This window comes from Trichomycterus rosablanca, chromosome 19, assembly GCF_030014385.1.
Source record: "Trichomycterus rosablanca isolate fTriRos1 chromosome 19, fTriRos1.hap1, whole genome shotgun sequence".
NCBI lineage: Eukaryota > Metazoa > Chordata > Actinopteri > Siluriformes > Trichomycteridae > Trichomycterus > Trichomycterus rosablanca.
In genome coordinates this window covers 24,221,198-24,237,754 of record NC_086006.1, presented here as the reverse complement: position 1 = coordinate 24,237,754, position 16,557 = coordinate 24,221,198, and the positions used below count along the sequence as shown (strand labels likewise).

The following is a 16,557-nucleotide window of genomic DNA, read 5'->3' as shown; positions in this document are numbered from 1 at the left end:
ACAACTAGATATGGACTTTAGCAGAAGTAAAAACCTTGTGTAATATGTTACCCAAAAGCATGGTAGGCTGCTTTATGCTACTGTCATACAAGACCGCTGGATGGTCAGATAGGCCAGAAAAAATCTCTTAACGTAAACAAAAAGTGCCCAAATCTTCCTCCAACGCAGTAAACAGATGGTAAAAGTGTAGAAATAAAAAAAAGTGTGGGTGGATTGTCAACTAATCACTGATAGGATCAGTATGTGCACAAGCACAATGGAAGCAGATACACTGTCCCAAACCAAATGCAAATTAGTACTTAAAAATATATTATTAAAATATATTGTAATACTGGTTAGTACTGTAGTAGTCTATTTGGAATGAAACTTCTGGTTTGAGTACCATAAGAAGCAGTGCTGAACCGTAATTAATTTTAACTTAATTTCTAAAAATTGGGTTTCACTGTCATTACTTTTATTATCTTCACAGTAGTAACACCGTTTTACAAAATGCACACAGAGGCTGTATTTAATTACTCTGTTTTTATCATGTCATGTATTTTGGTCAGAGGGACTTTTTTAAAATTCAGCACAGGTTTTATGAGTAATTAAAAAAAACAGTTCTGGTGCTTTTTAATGGCTAATATTAATTATTCTTAGTTAATAGTCTGTTTGAATTAAATCTCTTTCCTGAAATGTTTCTTTGACCAATGGAAATTAAAGCAGTTTGTCAAAAGTAATTCCATACTTACCGATTGTCCATGTTACTGCATATGTGACACTGAATAATGGAACATGGTTATCCTACACTTATATCACCCTGGTCACAATATACACTATATGTACAAAAGTATTGGGACACCCCTTCTAGTTACTGAATTCATGTGTCACAACAATTGCTAACAGGTGTATTAATTTCACTTATTAATTCCAATTGTACTATTTCAGCTTTGAACTTTGAAGAAACAGTTTAGGGAAGGCCTTTCTGTCCCAGCATGACTGTGCCCCTGCCCTTGTGCACAAAGCAGCTCTATAAAGACATGAAGAAAATCTCGGTTTAAAGAAACTCCAGTGTCCTGCACAGAGCCCTGACCTCAGCCCACTGAACAGCTTTGGAATGAACTGGAACATCAACTGAGGCTTTCTTGACCAATATCAGTGAACAGCAAATGTTCTTCTGACTAAACAGGCACAAATTACCACAGACATACTGATGGGAAGCCTTCACAGAAGAGTGGCTGTTGTTCTAGCTGAAAAGATCACAGGTCACTCTGTTTTATTACAATTTGTTTTTAAATTAAATGTCCAACCAGCTTATGGTCAGGTGTCAACATAATTGTGGCCTTATGATGCAATTGCCACTGTATTTACTTGCTAGGTGACTAAGTTCTCCTAAAAAATAAAATCCATCCAAAAGTAAAATCCATCTTTTCCTGATAAAAGCAAGTCATCCAGGACCTGATATAGCAAAACACCACCACAAAATCAAACCACCACCGTCATGTGTGACTATTCGTACAAGGCTCTTACTATGAAATGCTGTATTTGCTTTTCACCAGTCCATATGAGACCCATGTTGTGTAAAGTCAAAATGTTTTGTCTTTTTTTAAACATTATTCAAATGTTTGGCAACCATATGTGTGCTTTTTTTATGCAAATATCAGGTGAGCTCTAATGTTTGATGCTGATGGTTAAATGTGGTTTCCTCCCTCCGATTGATGCCACTAGCTTGTCTTTTTTTATTAATCATATCTTTATATCTGACTGGTCATTTATATTACACAATCTACCTATTTTATTGAAACATAAGCGCAGTTAGAACAACAGGTAACTGGTTTCGGGTGAGCACACAAGAACATGTTTGATCTGCCTCGGGATATTTCTCCAACCATGACGATCTACTCTCTCACTTTTTTATTGAAATATAAGCACAGTTAGAACAACAGGTAAGTGGTTTTGGCTGAGTACACATTGTGCACCAATTACCACTACAGAAAAAGCTGTGGTCTGGGCTGCAAGTAAGCATCAGAATTGTAAATGACTGGTAGCTGTTTAGCTCTCTTTCTTTTTCTCTCTCTCTTTTGAACATTTGGGTCATGGCTCAGTGTGAGGCTGCAGCACAGAGCAAAGCTTTGTTTTCTTCAGCCGTGTCCCTAAAGCTTCTGTCAGAACCAATTACAGATTAAACTACATGTGACCTGCTAAAGTATGCCAGTATTAGGACTTGTTATGCTTGTGGTTGACCTGAGGCCAGATCAGAAATTTCAGGGAATTTGCCATTATGGTTTCAGAAAATAATGGTGGCGAGAGGTCTTATTAGGGGGCATTTACCCACACATCAAACTTAGATTAAGAGGAACAACAAATTATTTCTAAAATGTTAACATGTTGACTATAGCAATTCGTGATATTAGCTAAATAAAATACTAGAGATAGCAAGAAATGAACATAAAAGCTTAAGACTATGGGAGCACTTTAAATGTAATTGATGTTTTTACAGTGAAACAGCTCAGTACCAGCAGCTGAGAAGTCTCCCCACAGCCTGGAACCTATTCCTTCGTGCTTAACCATGGTAGAGATGCAGTCACTGGTGTATTTCATACAAAACGTCTTGTAGGCCTTCAAAAACGTCTCTCTGGAACATCAACTCACAACTCAAATCCTGATTCATTACTCTACACAACCTAAATCCTGATTTATTACTCTACACAACTTAAATCCTGATTCATTACTCTACACAACTCAAATCCTGATTCATTACCCCATGCAACTCTACTGAATCGCTCTAACCCAACCTTTCAAAGTCTTTGTTGTTAATTTTTTTAACCAGCACTATTTTTAACACATAAAATCTGCTTTAGACAACCTTCTGGTAACTGTTGTTCTTAAGGGAGTCTTGTTTTCTGCAGTCTTGAATTGCTTAAACCAAGGAAGTCCTAAGCTGCGTCCGGAATCGCATACTTCCATACTCAATAGTACGCGAAATGAGGACGCGAGAGCGGTTAGTATGTCCGAATACATAGTACAAATAAAGAGGTACGCGATAAGTACCCGGATGACCTACTTATTGGGCAGCCATGTTTGAGTATGCAAGCGATGCACACTTGCGGTCCGTTAATGTATCCCATAATGCAACTGGAGCTGCGTAGGCGTTCGAAGCGTAATAAGAAACAAGAAAGATAGCGGTCCTCTGTTTACAAGTGTAAGTAAGATAAATAAAATAAAACATTTTAAAGACGAATAAATAACAAAAACACGATAAATATCCAAAAGTTTGGCGAGTGGGGTTTGTAATGAGTCTGTAACCATGGTGATATTACGTCATCACGTCCCACGTCATCACTTGACGTTGGAAAGATGGCGGATGTAGTACGTAGCAGTGTTGTGTGCATACTGCATACTTCTGTACTGGAAGTATGTACTTTTTTACCGGCAGAGTAGTGCATACTTCCTCCAATCTAGTACGTACTCTCTAAGTATGCGCTTCCGGACGCAGCTCTAGTCTTTGTGTCTGATAAAGTGCCTCCTTGTTGCTGCAACAGCAACCTGTTGTCTGATCTAGTCCTTGGCATGAGTGGAGGAGAATTTGTACATTAGTGCATTGGGGAAAATGGGAAATGTTATTTGCTTCACTTATTTTGGTATCCCTTCTCCTGTACTGATTTTCTAAGCTAGACAGTGAAACAAAGACCAAAAAATGGTTAGACACAAACACTGAATGACAGCTTGACAGTGATTGTCTTACAGTCAGCTTGGTGTGTCAAGGCCTCATTAAAAAGAAACATCTTCAGGAACAAACTGACAGCAGTGATCTAGACTAGTTATTTTCCAGACTGCATTAATTATGTTGGGTACAGTGAGAGGAAGATCAAAGTTTGCCACAGCAAGACATTTGTATAAAAGTACATATACAGTGGTGGTGGTGGGAGGTGGGGCAAAAGTATGAGATCACTAGTAAAATGCTTCTACTATGCATTTTCCTTAGGTTTAGCAAATGTTTTTCACTCTAAATCTTAAACCTCAAAGCTGCACAACAACTTAAGTAGCTCAGGACACTATTTAAATAATGTAATCACCCTGGGATAACCATGAGTCCATGATGGCTTGAGTGCATGCACTCAACATGGAAGTATAAACAGAAGCATTTTACTGGCGGTCTCAGGATTTTGGCCCCCACTGTGAATTATTCATAAATGTCAGTGTAGTTACTGGCATGTGAACTAAACACTTTATTAGATGGCAATGAATCTACTAGGCTACAAAACAGGAAACTACAATCTGATCGGGTTTTCTAATTAACACTCAATTTACTGTACCTGGGAAGATTCGGATCTTAAAATCTACATTCTGCAAACGATAAAGAGGAAGTTAAAGACAGTAAGGACAGAGCAAACAGAAAACAGAAATTATGTAAAATGGAATTAATCGGTTCTGAAACAAGCATGTCAACTGTGACAGTAAAGAAAAGAGAAAAAGAAAACATAGCTGTCAGTGGTGTCTGATATGTCAGGAGTAATTGCTGTGCTGTGCTAAAGAGCAGCTGCAGTGTGCCAGTCTGCCAGCCTACTCCTGCACAACTGCACTCCAGCACAACAATAATATCTATTTCTGTCATCAGTGTGCCCACTTAATGAAGGACCATTACAGCGGGCAGGCTGAGCGGTAATCCGTGCCATTTGCTCTGCAGTATGATTTATCACTATATGGACTATTGAAACACCCTTCTAATTAATAAATTCATGTGTTTCTGTCACAACAATTGTTAACAGTTGTAATAAATCAGTTATATAAAGGAAATTATATTAAGTTAATTTGGTCACTAGATTTTAATATTAATTGTTTTTTTAATGGAATGCCCAACAAGCTCATGGTCAGGTGTCCAAATACTGTTTGGGCAATTTATCCCAAAGGAGTTCAATAGGAGTTAAGATTATCAAATATGTCAAACCATGTCTCAATTGACCTCAATGGACCTCAATGGACGTCGCTCTGTGCACAGAAACAAGAAAAAGCTTTTTACCATCATGTTCACGATAAGTGTTTAACTGAATATGCCTGGTAGCAAAGGGTGTGGCTGTAACCCCTGGAATCAATAATAAAAAGGGATGTTTACGTACTTTTTGCTATATAGTGTATGTTCATATTTTTTAATTTTCACTGAGGTTTATTATTTAAAAGGGGTTGAATTTAAAATTATTTTGTTTGTTTATTAGGATTTTAACGTCATGCTTTACACCTTGGCCACATTCATGACAGGAACGGTAGCCACTCACCACACAAGGTTCATCAGTTCACAAGTTTAAATCAAACAGTCATAGACAATTTTGACAGGTGAATCTCTAATTCACCTCACTTGCATGTCTTTGGACTGTGGGAGGAAACCGGAGCTCCCGGAGGAAACCCACGCAGACACGGGGAGAACATGTAAACTTCACACAGAAAGGACCTGGACCGCCCCACCTGGGGATCGAACGCAGGACCTTCCTGCTGTGAGGCGACCGTGCTACCCACTCAGACACTGTGCCGCCCTTTTATAAGGACTTAGAATTGTAATTGTGAGGGTTAAGAGTCTTGCTGAAGGTCCAACACTGGCAGTGGTGGGGCTTGAACCAGCAACCTTCTGATCACTACTCCAGTGCTTTAACCACTGAGTTACTGGTCAGATATGAGGTCAGATATAGATCAGATTTTATTTAGATCAGGTCAGATTCGGATCAGATCAGATTTAGATCATGGATGGTCAATAAATATAATTATTCCATGTTTGCTAATTTTGAAAAAAATATGCACATGTAAACATCCCTAATGTGTGTGTGTGTGTGTGTGTGTGTGTGTGTCATCATGACTAAGTAATTAGTAAGTGTGTAAAGCTCATATCGCCCCAAACCTGCGGCTATAAGCTCTGTAGCAGTAAGCTGTTCAAATGAAAGAGTTCTCAACAGAGTAATCACCTCACCTCACAACGAGCATAACAGCACTTTTATAACTAACCAGAGAGCTACAAAAGAAGTCTATAAAAACACAAACATGAGCAGGAGGAAGTAAAAAGAGGTAGTGGGATATAAAGATTTTAATGTATAAATTAGAGGAGACACACCGAAGCTCTGACTGAAGAAAAAGGTGTGTGTACAATATTAAATATTTAACACTAATACACAATCCTGTTTTCCAAAACAGAAGCAGACCTTTTGTATACACTCATTTTCTTTAGATGTATTGGCTTTATACATCGCCTTGCTAATTATTCACCCCACTAAACTTATTCCAATTATTTAATGTTACAATTTAGAATTAAAATAGACTTTAATAGTCAGATCATCTTTAGCTGAACTTACCGTTGCAGGTGTTTTGATACATGCCTCTGTCAGCTTTGAACATCTGGATCTTGATATGTTTGCCCATTGATTTTGTCAGGATTAAAGTTTAGGCTTTTTCATGGTTATTTTAATACATTTACGGCTTTGGTTTTCCAGTTCCTTGCTGCTAAACAACATCCCCTCAACAAAATGCTGCCACCGTTATGATTTAATGACTCCACAGAGCAAACACCTATTCTTTTTTTCTATTGTATTTATGCATTTACTTCCATTTTCTCCCAATTTAGTGTAATCAATTTGTCTCCCACTGCTAGGGAATCCCTGATTTGCAGTCAAGGTGGGTATATTGCTGCTCACGCCTCCTCTGACCCGTGCACAGACCTTAGCGGAACCCTTATTCAGCTATGCACTCTGCACAGGTGCCTCTCTATCTGCCAATCAGGGTCCTTACACAGCGTTTGAAGACCCCACCCACATAGTCCGGCCATCCCACCCTAGCAGAAATGTGTCCGCTGCAAGCATTGCTAATTATGCCCGCTAGATGGCGCCCAGCCGACCGGTGGCAACGCCGAGTTTCAAACCGAGGAGTTCAGAATGCAAACACCTATTTGTAAATGACTACTTACTTCATATGTGTAGTGTATGATATTCCATACAAGACAGTACAAGTTTGTCTGTAATTGTAATTTATCTACTCATTATTCAGTAGGAAAGCACTGATAAAACATGAGGTGGCAATAAATTAATTAAATGTAATACCTGTTCATACCTGCCGTACTTGGACAAATGTGAAAGCTCATGTATGTTGTTTAGTTAATATGTAAAAGATGTTTTCCCTGTTAAACCATGTTGTAACGTCTCACCTCCTGTAGCAGGTCAGCCTGTTCAATGGCCTTCAGAACATTCTTTTTGGATGTCTCCTGAGCTTCTCCACCCAACAGAAACTCATCCAGAATAAAGTACGCTTTTTCAAAATTGAAGATGATGTCCAGCTCACAAACCTGCAGAGAGATTAAGTCACATGATTACAGTAAAGGAAATATCCACCATTTATTCACATCATGATTATAATATATGTATGATATACATCTAGCATCCACACACAACAAATTACGAAGGTCTGAGGGGCAGAAGGACACGTACACTGCCAAAGTACTTATCCAGAAGCTCTACGTAGCGATGAATGATCTCCAGCGTGATTAGCTCATTATCCTGGTCCTCAATGGCACAGCAGAAATACAGACTGGCATATCTGTAATAATCAACACACCATACAGTGGAGGTTAAAACGTTTACATGGACTTAAACGTACAGCACGGCAGTCTCAATCATTTTCACAAATGTTATTTCTTGGTGTCCAAATGAATAATAATAATTAGAAGAATAATTAGTATTATTATTACTACTACTATTATTATGTTCCTATTGCCACACAAATGTCCAGCATTAGGTGCAATATAGCTGTACCCCCACAGGACCACCACAGAGCAGGTATTATTTGGGTGGTGGATGATTCTCAGCACTGCAGTGACACTGACATGGTGGTGGTGTGTTAGTGTGTGTTGTGCTGGTATGAGTGGATCAGACATAGAGGGCTGCTGGAGTTTTTAAACACCTCACTGTCACTGTTGGACTGAGAATAGTCCACCAACCAAAAATATCCAGCCAACAGCGCCCCGTGGGAAGCGTCCTGTGGGGGTCCTGACCATTGAAGAACAGGGTGAAAGCAGGCTGAAAAGGTATGCAGATAAATAGATGGACTACAGTCAGTAATTGTGGAACTACAAAGTGCTTCTATATGGTAAGTGGAGCTGATAAAATGGACAGTGAGAGTAGAAACAAGGAGGTGGTTTTAATGTTATGGCTGATCAGTGTGTATATATCAAGGTGATGACTCCCAGATGACTCCCGAATAAATTTCATTTTGTTTTTTTAATGTTTTCAAACTCAAAAGGAGTAAAACACTTAAAACTATTCGTACATGTATCATGTATTTTAAAAACTGATGTATTCATGCATTTATCTTAAAAAGGCTTTATCCTGATTAACATGGCACAGAATTGTCAGCTATTGCTGAATTCATGACAACAGAAACTCAAAATATTTGAACTCTGATCTTCCTACTTTGTCTCTTACAGCTTTTATGCTTATTCAGGTGAAGGAAAATGGGCCCTCACAGTACGACAGCACTCGTTCCTGCTGTGAAAGCACTAAAACTTACAATTACCACAATTCACAATAACACTCAGCAGCAGAAGTGCACGAGCTCACTGTTTATTTTCTACTATACTTCAATTGTTCAGTTATCTCTATTAACTCACGACAGCTTATGAAACTCTGTATTAGAAAAAAACTAACCATGATCCAGATAGTGGGTGAAAGGATCCTGAACTGCCTATTGTAGTGCTGCATTATATGGGCAGTGTAATCTCCAAAACATGTAATTATTTCTACTTCTTACATTTTACTCCTGGTGCAGGCATGATGAAATGATAGCATGGTGTTGCAATTCTGAGAAATCAGAGCTCTTAATAAGTTCAGACCTTCTGAGAAGGAATGTGGAGAGCAATTCAAATTACATTTCAAATCAAATCTAACTCTGTGCAGATTGTAGTTGTTTTTGGAACTAACCAACACATTATTAAAAATATATATACAGTGGAACCTCAATTTAACGGACTAAAGGGGGGGTGCACTAGTCCGTAAAATGTGATTGTCCGAAACAGCAAGGTTTTTATTCCAGGGGGGTGAAAATATACAAAAACACACTGGACAAACTAAGGTCCACAAAAGTGCTGAACATGCACATATGATAAACCGAATGAACAACATAAATAAATACGTGAATATGTAATGTAAAACCTGTAAATAAATATTACAATTGGTGTACTGTACTACTGGGAATGAATTTCATTTACCTTGTGTGGTGGAGGAGTATCTATTATTTTGAGCCTGAAGCGCTGCTGGTGGCAGCATAAAACCCAAAAGAACGGCGAGAACAAAGCGAGCCTCCCGACAAAATAAATCCTGTCACTCATGTTAACAGAGAGGCGTGCACCAGCTAGCTGACGATTACTGAATTACTGGTCTTGGTTCGCTTCTCGTAGGAATTTTAAACAATCGGAGCAGACATTTGGTTTTCCAGATTTTGTCAGTTAAATAAGAAATCCGTTAAATCGAGGTTCCACAGTACTTAAGTTTAGTTTTCTAAAACGGTGTGGATTTCTTAAAAATTATTGCTAACTGTGTGTGTATGAATATATAATTGATCTTAGACATGTGATGATCACTGTTATGATGCTCCCCAGTAGCACATGATAGGGTGTGGCATCTGTCCTCACACTGCCAGCTTATCCAGCACTTTGCTTTTCAGTTTACAAATGTCCCTTTTCCCCCATTAATGTCCTGGTTTCACTCTTCAACTCCAGGCAGGGTTCTCTCTGTTCTGCACTGATGAATAGATTGTGCGAGTTGCTGAGCCAGTGCTTACTCTGCTTGAAATGAAGTGCTGCTGTTTTCAGCAGGGGCGGGAATTCATTCATTTAACTCTGTGAAACACGGTGCCAGATTTCCAGCCGTGTCTGCCTCTCACCCCATTAATAAAAGATTGGAACATGGCAGTGGGAACATCCTGCAGCAGTGTTCTGGGTTCTGCTGGTTTACATGGCTATGGGGAGTAACGAGGCTGATGCTGACAGCCGGTGATTAATCGTTCACAGGCTGTGGGGCGCTAAGCAGCACAGAAGAGATTTCTATTACAGAGCTGCAGCCCTGGAGGACCAGAGTCTGAAACTCATGGATGTTTTCCCTGCCACAACATGCCAACTCGACCTGTTAGTTAATTATTCAATACTTCTGCATCCAGGCGTGTCGGGGCAGGGAAAAACACAAAAATGTGGACATTTATCTATATAGCGTGCTTTTAAAAAGCATTCACCCCAGAGTATTCACTGCATTTATATTTTACTAAAATCTAAAAGTCTAAAATTACATGTTTACCACATTGCTTCAGTTTATTAATGTTTGGAGGCATTTGTTTATGCACAGCTTTTATAAGATCATCACAACATCTTAAAGAGGCTCAGGTTTGGACTTTGACTAGGTCAATCCTTTTTTTGCCACTTGGATGATGATTTACTAATGTGTTTAGGATTATGTCCAGTTATTTGGCCCAGTTTTAGTCCAGATCAAGCATGCTGGACAGTTTGCCTTACATTTATCTCTTGAATATTCTGAAATTAAGTGTTCATAATTGTCTCAATGAATACACGTTGCCCAGGTCCTGTGGGTGCAAAACAAGCCCAGATCTTCACGCCTTCACCCATTTACAGCTGGGATGAGGGGTTTGTTGTGATATGCTGTGTCTTATCAGGGTTGCAAGACTAATGTTATTTATTCTTGGCATGATGGTGACACAAAACTAAGTGCTCTAAATCTCTATAATCTTGGGCGGCACGGTGGCTAGTGGGTAACACTGTTGCTTCACAGCAAGAAGGTCCTGGGTTCGATCCCCTGGTTGGGTCATGGTCTTTTCTGTTCAGAGTTTGCATGTTCTCCCTGTGTCTGCGTGGGTTTCCTCCGGGAGCTCCGGTTTCCTCCAACAGTCCAAAAACATGCAGTCAGGTTAAATAGACACTGAATTGTCCTATAGGTTAATGGGTGTGTGTGTATGTATGTCTGCCCTGCAATGAACTGCTGCCCCATCCAGGGTGTTACTGTGTGCCTTGTGCCCATTGGGATAGGCTCCAGCACCCCCCCCCCCCCCCCACCCTGATAGGATAAGCAGTTAAGAAAGTGATTGAGGGAGACAATCTTTATCGCTTGTGAGAAGCAGTTGGCCCACTGAGACTCCCTCCTCTAAGATCCTGTCTATAACCCTGAATAATAATACAAAGGGGAATTAGTTAGGTAGGATGAAGGTGTTCGAGTTGAACCCTGAATTAATTACTGTTGGGTTCTACCTTAAAATTGATTCTTTACTTCACTAATCAATAATTAAAACTACACAGTATACACAGAGTCTCAGATCTACAGCAGTCGATGGTTGACCATGCCTGTTTAATTCTTCTTAGCTACGTGGTGAATGCATTTTAGATTAAGCACTGCACCCTGATTGTTTGTTTGTACATATTTTAAAAATATTGTATTTTTTAGCTTGATAAAGAGACAGAATTACATTCTACAGGGTAAAAGTACAGGGTAAATGCCCACAGCGTCCTCCATGTCACAGACGACTACAAAAGAGTTTCCTCATCACTTAGAGAAATGTCTGCAAGCTAATTGCAAATGTTAGTGGTAAACAAGCCAGATCTATAGGCTGCACATCTAAATATCACACACTGAACACAACCTTATTTGGATGAATTTCATGGTTTCTTAGCAGTTCCATTACCAGTTAAATATGAACAGCTGTGTAATTTAGACAGAAGCGGCAAAATTATGCACATCTGCTAGCCACGGATAGCAGTACCATATGCTGTATGCTAATATGCCTGTAATGTACTTGTATATGCTAATCAGACACGGAATAAAACAGCATTGCTATTCCAGGCAGAGCAGGCTCTCATTTATCTAATATACAAACCCACAAACGTTAACCACTCGCCATGCTTGCTGTTTCACCAGGCTTACTACTGGAACTACACATCCACAACAATATCTTTAACATCATCCACTATGGGGCTAAATTGCCTTCCTGACCCTAAGAAATGGGCTGGTATGCTGTCCACATACTGTCTTAGTAAATCCCTGAGCAGAATAGTGCCTTAGAAATACGCTGTCAGAGTCAGCAATGGTGCAGATGTACAGATAAACCAACACTTGATAATTAAATTAAAATAGAGCTGTTTTTCCTCAGACACGTTTTTGTACTTAACTCATTTAAATTGTATATATATAATAAAATACGCATTTAAATGATAATGCTGGTCTGAAGGTTAACGAACTATGTATAAATATTATTATACATTCTTCCAATCTACTTAAACTCAGTTTTTTAGTTGCATCTTCTCTAGAAGAGCCATACCTAACACACATCCCCTGACACGTGTGCAGTAGCCAACTGCTTCCTTTCATCTGTGCTAGAAAGGTTCACACAGTGATCAACATCACATACGGAAAGTCACACACTACTCTCCATTATTCATCATCTCTGTGCAGACGCCATCAACCAGGATGCAACTGCAGCAGCAATGAGGAACCGCTTTGGACCGCCCTCCCCCAGACAGAGCTAAACATGTCCATGTAGGCACCTGACTGTCCGATAGCAGGGCTGAGATTTGAATTCGAGAGCTTTAGATCTCAGCAGTGGTGTGCTAGAGTGTTTTACTGCTTTACCCCCTGAGCGCCCTGTTTTGCCATATTTTTTATTTAGGATTTTTCTGCAGGTGATATATGAGAAATATAGTCAGAAATGGCTGTGAAATACTAGCTGCATCTTTATAATTTAATAAGTCTGTTCAGTTTGTCTCACCTTGTAAAGAACTGCTGGCCATCAACTTTCTTTGTTGAAGATACACGTTCTAAATGCTGAACTAGCTCTAACCATACCATGGCTTTGATGGCTTAAGGAACAAGATCAGCTTTCTACAGTCATGAAGTTTAGCTAAACTTGTGAGCACAGCATTTGGACCATTTATCTACTGTCACCACCACCTTGTCAGCACTAAGTAGCTTTTCAATATTGGGCTTAATTAAAAAAAGACCAGGTCAGAGGTTCTTGGGTGCAGCCCAATCATGGAGCACTGGTGTCAGAGCTGAGCAGTTAAGACTGGAACAGGATTAGGACAGGAGAAGGCATGAGAACTTGTGAAGGCATTTTACAGCACAGGAAGCCTCTTTTTAGGTAACACTGATGTGCAAGTGGTCTCAGAAGAACGTCTCTTGATCTGGAGGGGGTTTCTGTATTTTTATCTTTTTTTTCTTAACTAGCTGCTCTCTTCTTTGTTCCTCTCTCCATTCCCTGACACTTTTCAGTGGTAGTCTTATCTAACAACTGCTCTATTTTTATTTGAGAACATTGGCTTTTTAACCACAAAAACACTCTCGTCTCATAATTTATTTATGTCTTTCCTAAACAAGGGTGTTTTGTCCCATTTCTGAAACTGTCAGAGTACTGCCAAAGTCATATCTCAGAATGCAGTCAGTAAATCAGTCACGTCTGTCTAGGGTTGCAAATTTTAGTAATTGATTAAGGAATCAAATATTGTGATTAATCAATTAGTTTATATGCTCAAAAATAGAAGTAATAAAATGGACCTTTTCTTGTTGCTGGGATGGGCAGTGGTAGCTTAACAATTAGGGTATTGGTCTAGCAATTAGAAGGTTGCTAGTTACAGCCCTTCCACTGCCAGGTTGGCACTGTTGGGTCCTATAAGCACAGCGCTTAACCCTCAATTGCTCTAACTGTATTGAGTCATAATTGTAAGTCTGCTAAATGTGGCAAATGTAAATGAATGGGGCCCCTACGGGTACGTCTGTTGTGCCTTATGTGTGTTACATGTGTATTTGTGACTCAGCAGTAAGAATTAATTTGCACCCAGACTTGAGGTGAACGAAGCACAAAGCGCTCATCATGTAAATGTAGATGTGTTTGATGAAAAAGAGCCAATGAGACAAATTGTTTAAATGACTTAGTCAGAAGCGAAGCACAGACACAGCAGACAATTCACAATTTTGTTATATTTCTTAACAGTTACATGAAATTAACAGAAATATTGAAACGACTTTAGAAGCAGAACTAGAGTAGGGTGAGGTAACTAAGTCACAGTGTTTCATACTGTCCTAATAATGAATTTAATAGATGGATGGATGGATGGATGGATGGATGGATGGATGGATGGATGGATAGATAGATAGATAGATAGATAGATAGATAGATAGATAGATAGATAGATAGATAGATAGATAGATAGATAGATAGATAGATAGATAGATAGATACTTTATTTATCTCGAGGGAAATTATTGAGATTTCATTGATAAAGGAATGTTCAAGTTTAAACACAAGAAAACTGCTTCTGAGTAACTTTCATTTTTAGCTAACCTATCACGTCAGGATATGTGGTCATTTGTTTGGCTCCAGGCTGGTTGTTGTAATTCATCATGGTGTCAGGTAGTGTAGTGCATTATTCTGCAGCAGTACAAAAAACATATGAGTACTACATTTATTTTTGGTTTTGTATTCTTCCCAAATCCATTACTGAAGCGAGCCTCTTTTAGTAAAAGACTGTGAGTTTCTGTTGCCAGTGATACTGATTACAATATCTAAAAAGGCAGAACAGGAAAGAGAATAAAATTCTTGCAATAATTATCCACTCTTATCAGCCAGCAGAAAGCAAATGCAGCACACGCTCAGGAGACGAAGACCTTAGTCAACAATACAGCAGTGCATACTAACACCACCAGTCGTCGATACATTTAAATGTGCATTTAAAACTGCTTTCACCTTTAGAACAACCTGATGGACTGAATTTACACACCAGCCATAAATCACACAGCTGACTCGATGATAACGATGATGTATTAAGCCAAATAGCAGAAAACTGCCTGTGAGAGAAACTAGTACATTATAAAACAAATAAGTTCCAAAATCTAGAATAGAAAACCGATGAGCAGAGTCTGTACTTAAATAAATTACTACACTAAATAAATCACTCAGCTTCTGTCCACCATATTAGAATTTTTTTGTGAGAAAAGTTGTGCCACACTGAATGCTGGGATTGCCTTTGCGGTTGAGGAAGCATTTGATGCTCCAAGGCATCTCAGTAGGAAGAATTTTGAGGCATCTTCTTCACAGCAGGGTACGTAGGATAACGTAAAATGCTGTTTATGTAGAGAGCTCACTAGGTTTTAAGACAGACCCATGGTGTCCACATATTACACATTTAACTTATTGTGTAATGTTTTACATACTTTGGTTACATTTACTACAGGACCGGTTACTGGTTACACATCAGTTCAAGTTTTAATGTCAAACACAGTCATGGACAATTTTGTATCTCCAGTTCACCTCACTTACACGTTTTTGGACTGTGGGAGGAAACCCACACAGACACAGGGAGAACATGCAAACTCCACACAGAAAGGACCCGGACTGGTCCACCTGGGAATCAAACCCAGGACCTTCTTGCTGTGGGGTGACAGTGCTACCCACTTAGCCACCGTGCAGCCCCAGGACAGGTAGTTACTGGTTACACAAGAATCATCAGTTCAATTTTAATGTCAAACAGTCATGGACAATTTTGTATCTCCAGTTCACCTCACTGGCGCTCCCAGAGGAAACACACACAGACACTGGGAAAACATGCAAACTCCACACAGAATGGACCCGGACTGGTCCACCTGGGAATCGAACCCAGGACCTTCTTGCTGTGAGGCAACAGGTGTTCACATACTTTTGACCATAAAGTATATGAGGGAGAAAAGTTATAGAATTTTTTGAATATCCTGTGGACAAAGTCATCACACTATATTAATGAAGAACGTTCTAGAAGTTGTGAGAAAAGTTAATATAAAAAATATATATAAAAATTCAAACAACAAGATCTTTGTGCCAACAGTTCTGTGCCAAATCATCATGCAGAAATCGCCTGGCATTCCACATTGACTAACACACACAGGTGGGTAGATCTCTGACCTTTGCTTGCTGGCCACGGCTGACACAAAAAGCCCCGTGTTCGTTCAGCAGAGCAAAGTTGGAGATTAATGCTTATTGTTTAGTATTTCAAACGTGTACTTGTTTATTTTTCCCTGCTTCAGCCGTCTGTCTGTCTGCTCTTAGGTCACTGTGGTTCTTCCCTCTTCCAACCCCATCAGCTACCATGGCAACTGGGCCACGTTAAATATTCTAATTCTTTCTCCCGGCGCAGTAGGTCGAATTGGCGGCTCCTTTCACATCTTGCCTAACCTGCACAGTAATGAGGCGGCCTATAGGGGATAGATTTGGGATTCACACTCACACAGGCTACAGGTCAATCCCCTTTCAGCAAAAACAAGGTCACAGGGTTTCGTGTCCACATGCATTTAATATGGACGACGGCGCTGGGAAAACTGAGAAGCTAGCATTCTCATCATGAAGCAAGTGCAAAAAAGCTCAATCAGTAACTCCACTGGTTGATTCAGTACCTCTGTGGGGATCAGATCCGGTCAAAGAAACACAGAAAGTTTGTTTATGAACACGGGACTCTAAAGACGATGCATTTGCCTGTGGCATGCTCAGATTCAGCAAACGGCAAAAGAAATTACCATCAAACTGTCAGTGA

General features: G+C 39.5%; 1 protein-coding gene across 4 annotated transcripts in view; it reads right to left on the bottom strand.

Moving 5' to 3' along the window:
• Nucleotides 1-16,557, bottom strand: part of LOC134333485 (AP-1 complex subunit sigma-2) — a 37,032-nt gene that overhangs the window by 14,906 nt on the left and 5,569 nt on the right. For 3 of the 4 annotated variants that reach the window (XM_063015477.1, XM_063015479.1, XM_063015476.1), the window contains exons 3-4: nt 7,440-7,548; nt 7,160-7,297 (exon numbers count right to left, since the gene is read on the bottom strand). In XM_063015477.1, the coding sequence (XP_062871547.1) occupies nt 7,160-7,297; nt 7,440-7,548 (247 nt within the window). Of the gene's footprint in view, nt 1-4,295; nt 4,327-7,159; nt 7,298-7,439; nt 7,549-16,557 lie in introns of all 4 variants that reach the window. The other variant, XM_063015478.1, reaches the window with a different exon arrangement.